General features: G+C 41.6%; 2 protein-coding genes across 3 annotated transcripts in view; both read left to right on the plus strand.

Moving 5' to 3' along the window:
- The window catches only part of LOC107385727 (sodium-coupled neutral amino acid transporter 3), a 57,528-nt gene extending 44,186 nt beyond the window's left edge, over positions 1–13,342 (plus strand). For both annotated transcript variants that reach the window (XM_015959803.3, XM_015959804.3), the window contains 9 exons: positions 1,951–2,033; positions 3,684–3,742; positions 4,080–4,226; positions 4,806–4,885; positions 5,274–5,374; positions 7,894–8,018; positions 8,112–8,256; positions 8,396–8,499; positions 10,973–13,342. In XM_015959803.3, the coding sequence (XP_015815289.3) occupies positions 1,951–2,033; positions 3,684–3,742; positions 4,080–4,226; positions 4,806–4,885; positions 5,274–5,374; positions 7,894–8,018; positions 8,112–8,256; positions 8,396–8,499; positions 10,973–11,077 (949 nt within the window). In that variant the 3' untranslated portion in view covers positions 11,078–13,342. The remainder of the gene's footprint in view (positions 1–1,950; positions 2,034–3,683; positions 3,743–4,079; positions 4,227–4,805; positions 4,886–5,273; positions 5,375–7,893; positions 8,019–8,111; positions 8,257–8,395; positions 8,500–10,972) is intronic.
- Positions 13,343–14,117: 775 nt separating this feature from the next.
- Positions 14,118–16,181, plus strand: part of LOC107385728 (guanine nucleotide-binding protein G(i) subunit alpha-2) — a 72,258-nt gene continuing 70,194 nt past the window's right edge. Inside the window, exon 1 of the mRNA XM_015959805.3 lies at positions 14,118–14,855. Within this exon, the coding sequence (XP_015815291.1) occupies positions 14,738–14,855 (118 nt within the window). The 5' untranslated portion in view covers positions 14,118–14,737. The remainder of the gene's footprint in view (positions 14,856–16,181) is intronic.

Consider the following 16,181-nt stretch of genomic DNA (forward strand, 5'->3'; position numbering starts at 1 on the left):
ACACCCGTGGGGGATGTGGGGGGACGCAACACCCACACTTTTCTTATTGAGATCGTTCAACTGACACCCTCACTTTTCCAGCTGTTTTGCTCACCTCCACACCAGTCTGGTTTCTTTACGTCGCACTCACTCTGTTTGCCTCATCTCCTTCTTCACCTCCCGCTTCTGACAGCCGATGTCGGGTTTCCAGGAGAGCAGGAGAGGGAGGGATGGAAGAGCTCGACTGAATTCATAATTTTACATCTTGACCATAGACTGTACATTCTTGACATTAGCTGTACAAACTCTGAGTTTGATGAAGTGAAGAACAACAATTTGCAGAGGTTTGTAACAGGCGCGGCGCCAGGTTTTCTATTTTGGACGGACCTTAATAAGCAGTGACTTAAGTGAAGCAGGCAGGTCGCGCTAGAAAGTTTCCTTTAAAAAGACGTCATAAATGTGTTCCCCCGTCATTTTGATTTCTAAAATATGAAGTAAAAACTCCCAATTTAATTTTCATTCATTTGTCATTAATATGTAGTCTACACCTGTGCGTTAAGTGGACCATCTTCCAGTGAAAGCAAAGCATCCAGCCCATCTCTCCAAATGCGTAAAATGTGCACCACAGCCGTTAGGCGCGCCGCGCGCACTGTCAGCTACGTCAGCCCAGACAAGAGCAGAGCAAATAGAGAAAGAATAGAGGATAATTGTGTCTGGATGTGGATGGAGATTACATTTTACAGCAGCCTGATCATCATTTAAATACGTAAACCATCAGCTGTCTTCTAGTCCACGCCATCAGCATTATTTTAATTGGTGTGTGTGTGTGTGTGTGTGTGTGTGTGTGTGTGTGTGTGTGTGAGCGGCTGGATTATTTAATAAAACTCTATTCTAATCTGTATTTACAGAGCCTCTGTTTTGTTCACTAATGAATTCTCACATCTGTGTTTATGTGTTTGCTTCACCAGTCAGCTGATTAGCATGCCAACACTGTGCTTTAGACATTTTTATTTGAATGTGTGTGCGTGTTTTTAATGAGTTCGTTTGTGTGTGTCTGTTGCAGCAGACGTACCTCTTGGTGCTTACCACCTGACAGAGGACAAGAAATTAATCACCTGCTGTTCTGATCTAAAAATAACTCTCCCCTCTATAGGGGAGCATGCTGATAACATGTGCCCGTGTTACTGAGTCCAAGTGTCACATACGTGCTCCACTACATCAGTTAGTTTATAGTCTGCAAACTGAATCTAACAGTATATATTCATATTTAAAACATTAATAATGTTCTAACTTTCAGGCCTTTTCACGGTGTTAGACTTTGCACCTCAAAGTGACAAAACCGAGTATTTTAAATGCAAAGTGACAAAATAAATCTCAGAATATCTTGTTATTCTTTCTGTGTGTTGTGTAGCATTGTGAATGCATCTGAGACTGTTAAAGCCTGCTTGTTTTTTCTCATGCGTTCACCTGGGGAACAATCGTTTTGAGTAGAAAACATCATTTTCTGGTGAACCTTTTAATGTTAAATTCACAGAAACATCTCAGCTTCTCATCCCTCTTTAGGCTGAACGAGGCCTCGGTCAGTCACATCCACTTGCTGTCATCGTTTTTCTCATGTTGTTTTCCCAGCGAGCCACACCTGTTCAGTTATAAATAAAACTACATAAATATCTGAGCTGTTATTTTATTTAGTGTAAATTGTTAATTTCTCCCTAAAAATAAAGACACATTAATAAGTGAACAAAGGTAACAGTTCATGGTGTCAGCAAATAGCAGCTTTTTGTTTACTTCTTGCATCATTATCGTGTTTTTTTTTCTATTTAGGTTTTATTCCCTATGGATTAAAAATTCTCATGTCTAGGTGCTTTAGGCTTCACTTCCTGTGTTCCTCCTTCTAGCTTTTCACACTTTGTTCTCCTGCAGGCCGATGATGTGTGAAGGATGTTAATGTGTCTGTCTGCCTGTCTACAGCGAATGGTACCTGAATGGAAACTACCTGGTCATTATCTTGTCTGTGACGGTGATATTGCCCCTGGCTCTGATGAAACAGCTGGGTAAGTGTGTGAATTTCACATCCTCCTCACGACTACATCAGTGCTGCTGTTGGGAGCTATAGCCGCTCCGATTATTTAACATTAGGTCATGCAAGTGTCTGCAAGGTCTAACATTAAAATGCAGAGTGTGCTGAGCCAAAACGGGCTGTAAGTGACATTTTGAGACAATACTTTATTTTAGAGTTGCATAAATTCAATAACGGACTCAAAACACATTTTTATGTGGACTTTTGTTAAAAAAATGCAACTTGCATTTTTTTTTCTTTGAATACATTTCTCACAGTTTGCCATGCTTTTATGGCAGCTCAGAAGGGTCAAATTGATAAGGTGAAAGATGAGGATAAACCCACAGACACACGTAAACGCCCCGCGGCCTGGCGCTGCCTATTGTAGCTTCTGTAGTGGCCGGCAGCCATCTTGGATGAGTCTCCATTCGCCCCCACTACATTTTTTTTCTACTGAGGAAGGTGCTTACCCAAATAAAAAACACATTTACTATGCTTTTAAAAAAAGCAGACATAAGGTATGGCATGACAGTTAAAATAGAAATATAATTAAATAAAACATATTTTTTAAATTTTTATATAAAATCCCAACAGGTAGGCTAGTAAAGTCCCAGAAAAGTCCCACGTGATCTGTTTTCAATAGGGCGCTGTATGTTGCAGCCGTAGGCTGTACAAAAGACAGGCAGTCGCTCACTCTGCGTTGACTCCAGTCGGGTTTGAAGAGTGAGGAGACCCATCCAATATGGCACCCAATGGGGCATCTACGCATTCATGTCTATGGATAAACCAATGTGTTGTATTTTTAATTTGCCACTTGATGTCACTAAATGCCACACACTGCTTATTCATACCAAATGGAGAACTAGGAATATTAATAACTAGAATCAAATGAAAACCAAATGATGCAACACTTTACAGGTGATGTTTAATATCGACTTGTGGACCTTTAGATCTAGACTCAGGCAGATTTGCTGAGAGACGAGGACACTTAATCTGAGGGGACATGTGTCGCTGTTTCCCAGATTTCAGCCTCATTCTTTTGCCCAAGAGTCAGATTTATAAAAACAAACATACAGATTAGCTTCAGTACAGCAGAGCGAGCCCACCGGTCCAGGAGTCGACTTTTATGTTATTCTCTTAAACGTGTGATTTTTCTTATTTCATTACTTTCATTCTTCCAAAGTGGCCTCGGTCTCCCTTTATAATAATAATAATAATAATAATAATAATAATAATAATAATAATAATAATAATTATTATTATTATTATTATTATTATTATTATAACAACAATAATAACAATGATGGTGATGATGATGATGATAATAATAATTTTTATTATTTTTCAATAATGAGTGGTTTTTCATCCTCAGATGTTTTATTTGTGTGGATTTATTCTGTTTCAGTATTAAATAGTTATAATTATAAATGTTGCCTAGGTGATCAGCTTTTGTTTAACTAGATCTTCACAGATGAAAGAAGAAAATTGGTTGAATTGTTGGTTGAAAATGGGCTGTGGGTGCATTCTGGGTAATCTTTTGTTGAGAAGTCCGACCCCAGAGCCCTCAGCCTGGTACCACACACATTTAGAAGGATGCATCACTGTGACAGATAGAAAACGTGACCTCTGAGTGATTTTATTTCAGGATACCTGGGCTACACCAGCGGTTTCTCTCTGAGCTGCATGGTCTTCTTCCTCATCGCTGTAAGTCTCTGATCATACGTGTAAAACATCACATGTTGCTTCCTGTCCCTCGTCGGCTAGCTGCTGGAATATCAGAGATGCACTTCCCGGCACTCTTCAGTATTCTCTCCTCTCATTGGACTAATGTTTGCACGCTGCAGTTTCAGGCTGTGCTGGTTGTCTGGCTGTCTCTGACCTAGTTTTGGCTGTGTGAGCTGTAACCCATTCACTGCTCTACCTACCCGTCTCTCTCTTTGCTTTGCTTTGCTCATTGACATACTTTCTACCATTCTGCATTATAACCACGACCTACAGCCTTGTGTTTCAGCCTAACGCCTCTGGTTTCTGCACTGCGCAGGTCATCTACAAGAAGTTCAACGTCCCCTGTCCCTTTGTGGACTTTGCCTTTAACAGCACTGGCAGCGAGCTGAATGTCAGCAGCAGCGGCCATGGCGGGGAGGAAAATCCAGCGTGCATACCTAAGATGGCCAACCTCAACATTCGAGTAAGGTTTATGCACGTGACTCCGTGTGAATATGCAAGGCCACCTGCACTGCTCTGACCACTGACAGCCACCCACTGATGTCATCAGCATGTTGCCAGTTCCTCCTCACAATCCAAGCATGGAAACGCTCAGCTAGGAACAGATCAGACGCTTTTATTTGATTTTTCCACTAAATGATTTTATGTACAGTAAGTTTCTTAAATTAGACCTCCAAGAACCAAAGAGAACTGATACGATTGAAAATAAAACCTTTTAAAATTCTCTTTCTAACTCCTTAAACATTCATTTAAGAGCAGCAGCTGATTTTCCTGATTTGATGAACTCCTATCAGATTCGGATTAGCATCTGTGTATTCGTTCCACTCAGGCTGACAGGAAGCATTCCCCTCTGCTTGGCACTTTACAACCCAGGCATTTTAAAACAGGCCGGTTAGCTGCCAGGCCCGCGTTAATCACAGGAAACAATTAACTCTGTGTGATGCGTCAGAGGGAGTAACGGGCAGTAAAGTGTGAGGTTGGTGGTAAGACGCCTGGGATGGCGCTGCTGTATCTATGGTGACCTGTTGGGGTTCATTTGCAGACGGCCTACACCATTCCCATCCTGGCGTTCGCCTTTGTGTGCCACCCTGAGGTCCTCCCCATCTACACAGAGCTGCGCAAGTATGTTCCCATGATGGAAAACACATTTTGGATTTAAAAAAAGAAGAAGTCAGTTTTACGAATAAATCCGAAATGCCTGCTTCGTGCTTTGGTTTCCATTGTTATAGTCACAGGCACAGCTTTCACTTTATTTTGAAAAGTCTGCACTGCTTGTGTGGTGTAGCATGCTGTTAGCTTAAATGTATCATCCTGCTTTGAACTGCTGCCGCTTATTATCCTGAAGCCATTGTTGGATTTCCTATTGAATCTTTGCAAACTTCTGTAAAGAAATGTTGCTGCGAGGCTGGAGACGAGACCGGCAGTATCAACTCATAGACGTGTGTGGTGTGTTTTAAAAGCGCGTGTGTGTGTGTGTGTGTGGTCACATGGCAACATGTTCTGATTTCAGTGCCACCAAGAAAAAGATGCAACACGTGTCCAACATCTCCATTGCAGTGATGTACATCATGTACTTCCTGGCAGCTCTTTTTGGATACCTAACGTTCTACGGTGAGGAAAGCCTGCCGAGTTCATCTCTGATTATTATTGACTCTGTATGGATTTAAAAAAAATCGCATGAAACCTTAATTATGTGCCACCATCATTATTAATTAAAACACAGGATGGTTTTAGTTCAAAACTCTGCTAATTTGTATAAATAGCATTTGACTGAATCTTAAAATTCAATTCAATTCAAAGATACTTTATTAATCCAAGACGGACATTAGAGTTTCAGTACACACAATTCTGAGATCAGACATACATACATAGGCAAAGACACATGACAAGAACTGGTGACTGTGGTCATTCGCAACCCGAGTCGCACTACCTTAATAGAAATCAGAGGGGTTTACATGAGGATTGGTTCAGGAAGAGGGGAAAAAAGTCACTTCAGAGTTACCCTCCACAGGGAGGGCAGCTTTGCTATGCAAAAACACCTCAGACAGAGATGCAACAGACTTCAGACATTACACAACATGAGTGTCCACTAGGTGAGGTGGTAGGGTTTGGGACTCTCCACACGTCAGTGAATGCAGCCGCGATGAGCAGCGCTCGTCACCTCAGTCTGGACAGGGGGAGGGAGGTCGTTGGGTTTAGAGAGCACAGTGACTCCTGGAATGATTCAGCGGCCTTCACCGGTCGCAGTCCCACCCATGCAGGCTGGGATAGGGAGACAGAGTTGCTATGGCGACGGCTGCAATCCACATTTCTTCGGGGGGTGGGGGGTGGGTGGTATTTGTTTCAGCCTCACAGGTTCAAGGGCACCAGCTTCAGATAAGGATTGTTTTGGGGACAGACAGAGATCATTTCCTCTCTGCCTTAGAGTTCTGTTGGTCATCAACCCCTCTAGATCCAATACTGGCATAATTAATCTATCCCAATCCGTGCTGATCCATCAACTCGCTCCTTGATCGCATCCATCTTTTGTGCCAATGCATGAATCTCAGCCAAAGTTCCAAGCTTACGACTCATCTCGACAATTATATGAGTCTGTGAATTCACAGCGCAGTGCAATCCATCCCTGAGCTCCGGGAAAGAGCCAATATTCCTCGAAAGCTCTTTAATTTTCTAGTAAGCCAGGTGACCTCCCAGGCCAAAAAGCAGGAAACCTGACACCAACACCACGACTATCCACACGTCTTCAGAATCCTCTACAGACAGTTGAGAGAGGCATATCAGGTTCCACTGTTTCCAGGAGTCCATGATATGCCCAGCTGGATCTGTCCCAAAGGGGCATCTGGGAGCCCCTTCTCCCTTTCTCATCGATGAGAAACCGATGAGATTATGAAGCAAAAATATTCATAATTTAAATGCCTGTAAATAAAAAATGCACAAGATTGTTCATTTTCTTCTAAATGCAGCAGTCTGAGCAGTTTATTGACAGTCTGCACGTCGGCTCAAACACAGCAGTGGAAGACTTTTGCACGTTGTGAAACATTACGTAAATATAATAAAAAAAGTAAAAGGAGAAGTCACCGCTAATCATGTAGAACAGTGTGAACGTCCATGAAATCACTCTAAAATGAACATTTCTACATTTTAACAGTTAAAACGAATAATGAAGGAATGAATGAATAGATTTATTTAGATTTTGCATTATACCAGTGTTGTCACTTAACAATTATAGGTTATCAGACAGATCAATCGAAACTGGAATGGACTGAAGCTGATGCTTATTTTGTCCATCCCAAGTGTCCTCTTGATAAATACAAATAATTTTTCAAGATAATGGTAGAAAAATAAAATGCAAATAACGTAAAGAAATAATATAATACAATATAATATAATATAATAAATTCAACAAACTCCTGAAAACTTACCTGTTTAATCAAGCATTTAAAGCCTGTTCATTTATTTTACTGTCTCCTTCTCTCTGATTGTAAAGCGTCTTTGAGTAGTGGTTAAAAGCACTATATAAAACCTCTGCATTATTATTATTATTATTATTATTATTATTATTATTATTATTATTATTATTACCAGTAATATAAAATATAAAAAATGATAAAATTAAAGATAAAGCCACATATTTGGTTTATTTTCCATTTTAAAAATAAAATAAAAATGAATAAGACATTAAAACCAATACTAAAAAATCTAATTGTTAATGAAGCACTAATAGAAGGCTAAAAATCAAAGATTGATAAAATAATAGTAGAAAATTATATACATAACATTTATAACTAACAATACAACTAGCATGGAGATGTAGCTTTAATACTGTAATGCAGAGTGTGATAAGAGTTATATATGTAATCCTGCTATGAATCACAACTATAATTTTAATGAGTGGGTTATTCATTTGTGCTTCGGTTAGTTGATCTTTTTTTTTATAGATTTGTTTTCAAAACAATAAAAAAGCTTCAGTTTTTAAGTTACTGTGTTTTCCAACTCATCCATGATGCACGCCTGCACCCTAGTGGCCACCTTCTGACACCATTTAAAGAAATAAGTCTGCTGTTACAAATAAATAACCCAAAGTGTCCCTTCCTTGTGCTCTCTGTGTGTGTTTCTGTTGTCTTCTGCAGGTAAGGTGGAGGCGGAGCTTCTGCACACGTACAGCCGCATCGATCCATACGACACTTTGATTTTGTGTGTGCGCGTGGCTGTCCTCACTGCCGTCACGCTCACCGTGCCCATTGTGCTCTTTCCTGTAAGTGCAGCGATGGCGTTTGCTGTTGTTTCACTAACACGCCCACGGTTGTTCACACAACACTTTAAAAATAACGTTCCTGTTTTCCATCAGGTGAGGAGAGCAATCCAGCAGATGATGTTCCCCAACAAAACCTTCTACTGGCCTCGCCACATCGCTATAGCCATGTGTCTGCTCACGTTTATCAACATGCTGGTCATCTTTGCCCCCAACATCCTGGGCATCTTTGGGGTCATTGGTAGGTTGAAGCGGTCGTGGAGGCAAAACGACTCATCTTTAAAGACTTTTCACCTTTTTTCTGTTCATTTTTCAAACACTGGCTGCAGGATTTACTAACTTAATCATTTAAAGTGGGTTTATGTGTGCGTGTTTTCCAGGTGCCACATCTGCTCCATGTCTCATCTTCATCTTCCCTGCTGTCTTCTATATTCGTATCGTACCCAAAGAAGAGGAGCCACTTTGCTCTGTCCCAAAAATCCTGGTGAGCATCTCTTGGAAAGTCCCTTGAATTTGTTTAGGTGTCTAATGGCGAGAATGAAACACTTCGATTGCAGATGTGCAGAAGTAAGAAAAAAATATAGTTTCCTACAGACGTTAAGATTACCGTGGCTATACACTCGTCCTCATCTGGAAAAAGCAAAGACAGTAGATCTGTGTGAGTCATTTAAACGATCTCTTCAGATTTTGCACATCTGGAATTTACCCCACAAATATGACTTTACTACATGTGCACAACTTTCATAAACATGGGTGCTGATTTCTCATTTTAAAGGTTCCATATCACAAAAAATCAACTTTTTGGAGCTTTTTACCATGTTGCATTATTTCCTCATGAGAAATACCCCCAAACCCTTTTTGGCTGCATTCATTCACTTTCCTTGTCTCAGCGGCAAAGTGGTCGATGTAAAGATTTTTCCTGCAAACGGAGAAAACTAGCCCACTTGCATCACCGGGCATTTCTCCTCCCCATGAACCTGATCTGGTCTCGGTTCTGAAACCTTCTGCAAGGGACAGACACGCACGGATTGATGGAAGCGTTTTGCTTTCATACTTCTCCGTCTCCTGGGGAGTGTTGCAAAGCAATTCCTCGCCAGGACAACAGAGGGCGTAGCGCTGTTCTGTGGTATCCTGTCATGTATCGGTCCAAGATAGTGTGTTTATATTGTGTTTTTTGTGTATATAAGAGACTTTTAACACGGACATATTTGTCTCTCATTCTCCTCCACCTCGTCATGCGCTCGCCACCTCTAAACCCACGTTTCCTGTCATTTCCGTCCACAAATAAAACGCTTGCTGTAGACCTTTTCACCCCTCCAGTTACGGGGAATTAAACGTTCGTATTTTAGAGTTTTTTTGCGAGGTATTCTTCAAGCTTCTCCATGTCTACCGCTAGTTATCCTCTGCTCTCTTTATGTTTTTGAGGGTGCAATGGCGGCGGTGTAGACGACAGCGGCGTCCTGACCAATCACAAGCTTGCGTTCTCCGTCTCGACGGACGGATGTTTAAAAAAGTGGGCTCGACTCCGTACATACTTGCGTGCCTACCAGGGCCCTACGCAAGGACGGATAATGGAGTTGCGTGTCCACGCACTGACGCAGACGGAGAAGCATGACTCAGGCTGCTGCTGTAGGCGTGTTTTGTGGGAGCGGGTGTGGACGGAGCTTAGATGAAACAGACCGTATCATTTCCAGGCATAAATTCAGCCTGATGAAAATAACTCTTATGTAAGACAAACAACAGTGCTAACGGTTATATTTGATTGTTTATTCTGCCTACCTTTGCTCTAGAAATAGCACGGTCTGGCCTCTTTAATGAATCTGGCAGGGCCGGATTTAGCCAGCCCCACAAAGGGGGGCAGGTAGATTATCAGGGAGTGCAGGTCTGGGAAATAATTTTTCGGGTGTCACATACCCCCCAAATCCCTAAAATGCGTAGGAAACTTTGCTATCATCATTACAGTTCTTCTATCCATCTATCTTTTCAGCCATGGTCTGTCACGATACCAGGCAGGGAAAATGAGCGCATGTTCTTCCCAAAATGGCACTTGGGGAAAACAAGAGCGGTGGGTTGGGACGGTGCGCTACTGTTCAGGCCTGTGTCACCCACAGCGACGGCTGGGTTGGTAGTGACGGGGACAGCAGGAGGGACTGTGGTGCTTGTGCAACTGGTTGTTCCAGTACTGCCCTAAACACGGGGGGTTGTGGTGAGTTGAGAAGCACCGACGAGCCGGCTTATGCCGCTAGTGCCTTAGCACTGTTGAAAGGTTTAGAAACCAGAAACCTACGCACATCGACTCGATTCACTTCAAAAACAAATGAAAGAAGAGAACAAGGCAAACTAAAACCATGAGAAAGAGTAACCAAATTATTCCAGTGACCAACAGCAGAAGAAAACTTCAACCAGTGGCTGCTGAGCTCACATAACAACGGTGCGTCTCTGTGTTCTGCTGCTGACTGTCTGGGAGCGTGTGAACTGTGAAGCGAGTGACACGACAGAGAACGAGGTGCAGTGGCTGGCCACGCCCTCCCTATGCATCTACCAATCAGCAGCTACTTTGAATGAGAGAGAGAAAGAGAGAGAGAGAGAGAGAGAGAGAGAGAGAGAGAGAGAGAGAGAGAGAGAGAGAGAGAGAGAGAGCTCTCTGACCCCTTTTCATCAAATCTTTTCAAATTTGGGATTTCTACATGTCATCGCATTTGGGGGGGCAGTCAGTATTTTTAGGGGGGCACTGCCCCTCCTTGCCCATGCCAACATCCGGGCCTGGTATCTGATTTTATCTGGGTCAAAACTGAAGCTGCCTGTGAAAATGTTGCCCTGTAATATTGGTTAGCTCAAAAGTAAAACCCTTAGAACAACACTTATCACCAGAGAATTAAAGAACGCAAAATAACATCATGAGGGCTGAAACTGCACAAAAGTCCCTACCTTCACACACGTCTCTGCTTCTCTTTCAGGCCGCCTGCTTTGCTGGGATTGGTTTCCTATTCATGATCATGAGTCTGAGCTTCATCATCGTCGACTGGACATCGGGCAGCAAAACCACCAGTAGTGGTCACTAGACACCTTCTGTTGTTATTATTTAGTTGCTATGGGCTTGTGTTGTAACCTCTCTGTTTGTAAGTTTAATCCAGATCCTCTTTTCTCTCCGATTGTATCTGCTACAGATACTACAGGTCACAGGGTGGCGTTGGGGGAGGGGCATGTATCTCCCTTCTCTGAACGCTCTTATTCTGATAGGGTGATGTCACGTTGTGCATCCTGCCAAAGGGTGACCGAAGCCCCAGGCCGGTACACTTCAAAGAGAAGTTAAACCACTCGAAGGCCAGTTAGCAAATAGACGTGATTTTGTTGAGCTTCTGGCTCCTCTTACAAGGTTTTCCATTATGATAGCACTTATTATGCACAAAATCGGACACGTCTCCTTTGTAGCTGCTAAATTAAATTGATTGATAATCATTTTTGTAGTTTGTGAGCCCGTTTTTTCCCTAAAAAACACTGACGTGCCGCTGCAGAAGCCAATGTAGCAGACAGTAGAGAGTTAGAAAACGGGTGATGAGTTGAGCTTAAAGACTGAATGCTCATTAACCACGGGCCACGTTAGGGCTCTCTGTTACTAACCTGTGCTGCTGATCTTTAATGTATTTCTTGTGGGATGTCAGTATTTCCTTTTGTAACTGAGCAGGGTTTAAAACCACAAAGCACATTTCCTGTAAGAAATAACCTAAATGTACATATGTTTTTATGAACGCCTCAGATAATGAAGGATAAACCGATGGGAGGAATCTGAGCAGTCAGGCGGTTGTGCGAGCAGTTCTTTCTCTTTTTTCCAGTATTACCTTAGAAAGGACCGTCAGAAATGGTACAGAGGACCCGAACGCACGAACTAAAGAGATAACTGCAGGACCTGCTGCTCGGCGATTCACCTCATCGAGTCGCGGTGATTTGATGAGTTGTTTCTAAGCATTTTTCTGCTAGTAATCAAAGGTAACCAAATGTATTAAATGAAGCAAAAGCAGCAGGTCACTTCCTGGGTGTCAGATGTGTGACTGGGAACATTAGCACAAGTTTAAATCCCGACACTAATGACAGATATCACATGTCTGTCTCAATCATGGGATGGCAGTGTGGTAATAAAGCACTTTTTCCCTTTGATAAGCACAATAATGGTAATGATGTGAGATCTGAAACAGCTCGCTGTAAAGGCTGGTGTTGAACACGATTTGATTAATGTTTCTGGAGCGCTCATGAACTCACCCTGTCATTTCCTCTGAATGCATCTGTTCACCGTGCTGTTGGAAGGTTTTAAATGTCCACGTATTTTAAAGCTGACTGGTGTATTTGAATGATTTCGTGTTGTTTGACCCACACCTGCAGTACTCAAAGTGTAACCCTGGTGTTTGTATTCTGCTGTTAATAGAAGAACTGCTGTTTTAACGTCATGTTTATTTGGTCATATCCAGTGGATCAGATTCAGCCATAAAACTATGATAGGATTGTTCCACTATAAATATTTTTTCTTACAGTTGTATTTTGTAGTCTGTGGTTTATCTTCGGTGGTTTTCAGTCGAGTTTGTCTTCCTTCGCTGCTCATCAGCAGGCACAAACCTACATTTCATTATTTTTGAAGATGCACCAGAATACTTACTGTCTTGTCCGTTTAATACATTAAAAACAATCTCTATAAGAAGTTTGTTATTTTTTATAAATTTGTGTGCAGAGAAATAATCTGAATCAGCCACCGAAGCACAACTCGGCATGTTCAACTAATCTGTGGTCATTTTTACTCCCAGTTGCCAGTTATTTTATTTTATTTTTATCTATTTTGATTGTTTGTATGTTCCAGTGGTGCAAACAGACATATCCTCACAAAATGCAAATAAATAAATAAAATAAATAAAAAATAAAAACAAGCTAAAAACAATTAAACAAAGCAACAATGTGTGTGGTAAAACTGTTAGTGGCTGATGCAATGTGATCTCTGAGGACCTCTGTGTAGATGTTGTTAGCCTTGTTGATTATGTGATCTGTTGTATGACTGAATAGTAACATATTAAATAATGACATCAGCCAGCATTTATAAATAATGTATATAAATGTATACCCTTTATATTCTATATTCATATCTATAGTTTATATAATGTAAATAGCAAATAAAGATTTAGTCCAAATAAAAAAATATATAAATGTATTCATTTTCAAAGTGCTTTTAAACCTTGTCCTTCAATTCATGTCTATTTTCATGTATCTCTATATATTTTAATATGTTGCTGGCAGTTATTGTACTGTTTATGATGCTGCATTAAAGATAATGACGTAACATAAAATTCTTATGTTTTGTTGCTTTTTAGCAGTTTAAAGTATTTGCATTTTGTAAATTATGTATTCAATATTCTGCAGATATTTTAATGTGGTTTGAGTCTAACGAATGCGTTTCTGCAATGCCATAGCAGTCCAAAGGGTGGCAGTATTGAGCTTTGAGTTTGCGTGATAGTGACAACGTCATACTCTAAGAATAACGTGAACTGCTTGCCCTAGAATTAGTTAATTGATTTTTCCCATGTGAAATCTTTAAACAATGACTATGTATACATCAAACAACCATTCACTTCGTTAATTCCACAAACTCACTTAAATCTCAACGACAACCTCAGTGTAACTAAAGGAGAGGACTTTGAAGTGAATGTAACATTTTACGATTTAGTTTAAATTGCTGTTACAATACAGAAACAATAGATAGATTGGGAATATGTTTTAACTTTTAAACTACAACGGATTTGAAGCAATTTGACGTCAGAAGAAAAGCACTCGTCACCCCTAATTTCCTCAAACTATCACCAGGTCAAATCCTATTCCCAGTTTGTGTCATGCCAAGACGTGGTCAGAGACGGACATTTCTCACAACTATCGAAAGAAAAAGTTTGACAGAATTCTGACTCCATTTCCCAAAAATCCATTGGGGGTAGGTGGAGCTTTTAGAAAGTATCTGCTCCTTTTAAAAGAACCGGTACGTGATACAGCTAAGATTCTCGAACCCAGACTGTCAGTTGCGCCACAAAGTGCGCTGTAGATAAAAAAGAGCAGACCCGATCTCAGCGGAGGTTGGTTCTGCAGCTGCTGGGTTGGGGAGGTGACGGCGGCGCTGTCTCTGTATTGTCGGGCGAAGGGAAACTTCACGGCGGCTACGGGTGTGGCTTCAAACGTGATAAATCTCCACCGTGGGGAAAGAATGCGCTACGGTTGTACAAATTAAGAAAAGACAGGGTCGACTAAGCCCCTCTGAGAAGTGGTGAGTGAGAGCCCGGTAGCGCTAGCAGCTTTACGCTCGGGTTTTAAACAGCTGGAGTACTTTTAAAGCTGAACTTTGGCCGTTTTAACCTGCTCTGATGGTCCGCTGTGAGGACTAGCTAAAGGTTCACCAAGAAAAGTTACCAACGCTACTTTTTCTGCCCTCTGATGTTGACCAACTGAGCGTTTTGGGGTAATTTCGAACCTTTAATTTGGAGGAGACCGTGTTCCTTTTTTTCTTTTCTTTTTCTGTATTTTCTCTAACGGATGAACGGACGTCGTCACCTTTTTTTTTTTGGGCACAATTGACCATAACGGGAAGTCGTCTTGCTTTTAAGTCAGTGGATCCGTGAATTTTTCTATAGATACATATTATTTTTTTTCTCGGTAAATTTTCCCACTAAGCAGCAGACCTGAAGCGAGCACTGGGAAACATGGGTTGTACGGTTAGTCAGGAAGACAGGGAGGCGGCCGAGAAGTCTAAAATGATTGACAAAACTCTGAGAGAAGATGGAGAAAAGGCGGCGAGAGAAGTGAAGCTGCTGCTGCTGGGTGAGCACACACACACACACACACACACACGCACACACGCACACACGCACACACGCACACACACACACACACACACACACACACACACACACACACACACACACATGCTAAAATGCTTCTAATTACCAGATCTGTCAGATAGAAAATCCTTCAGTAGATTGAAGTTTAAACCTCATCTCCTGGTGAGACAACCATGGCAGCGTTTTGAGAAGTTATCTTGCAGCTCATTGCTTTGGCTTCAGTCAGAAATACTGTGACACCAACGTAAGGGCTGCTCTGGCGGTGCTTGGGAAAGTTTGGAGTAGCAACAAAAACTCTGTGGAGGTCTGTCCAGCAGGCCAGTTTTACAGCATGCTCAGTGAGGGTAGTATTGTGAAATAGTTGGAAGAACAAACAAACAAGAACCAGACCAGGTTTGCAGTGGTTTCCTCTCTGCAGGACTTGACTGAGAGGGTCAAACTTGGCTGAATCTGGTTTATTATGAGCAAGCAGGCGATTGGATTGAGGGTGAACCGTCTTGCCAGTTCTCAGCTTTACACACACACACACACACACACACACACACACACACACACACACACACACACACACACACACACACACACACACACACACACACACACACACACACACACACACACACACACACACAGGCTTCGTACGAGATTCTCAATTCTTTAAATTCTAATTTTGACTCATTTTCTTGTATTTACAAGTGAAACAACACACTCAAACGAAGAACATGTGCTAATGAGATTCTTTTTCCTCATCTTCATTGATTTAAACCTACGTTACAGCAGTCGCTCGCTGCTGCCAGTGCCAGGTTTTAAACCATCTGCTGTTAGAATAAGCAGCGATTTTCACTGAAGACGTCCAGCTGAGCATAAAAACCTGCGATACCAATCCGACGAGCAGAAAAGAGAAGGAATTGCTCTGATTCTGAAATGTTTAGAGCTATGTCGGATGTGTTATTGAGAGGTTTTGGAACGATGTGGAAAGGATTGTTTAGTTCTGAGTGGATTGGGTTTCTGCATCTTCTCAGAATGTTGAGGCAATTCAGGGGAATATTTGAATGAACGTTTAAACCGCCATCAGTGTCTCATTATGTGGTTATTCTGTTAAAACAATGAAATTCTGTCTGGAGGTGTCCTAGGTTGCACTGGGAATGCTAATGCTAGCTGGTGACCTGTAGGCATGCAGCTTAGCGCAGCCGTGGAAATAACTGAGCTATTACTCAAAGTTGATTCCCAACTAAAACTCAACAAGTTTCCCAGAAGTCTTTGTGGCAGAATTATACCACACTGGGAATCTGCAGAATATTTCTTG

This window comes from Nothobranchius furzeri, chromosome 3 (assembly GCF_043380555.1).
Source record: "Nothobranchius furzeri strain GRZ-AD chromosome 3, NfurGRZ-RIMD1, whole genome shotgun sequence".
NCBI lineage: Eukaryota > Metazoa > Chordata > Actinopteri > Cyprinodontiformes > Nothobranchiidae > Nothobranchius > Nothobranchius furzeri.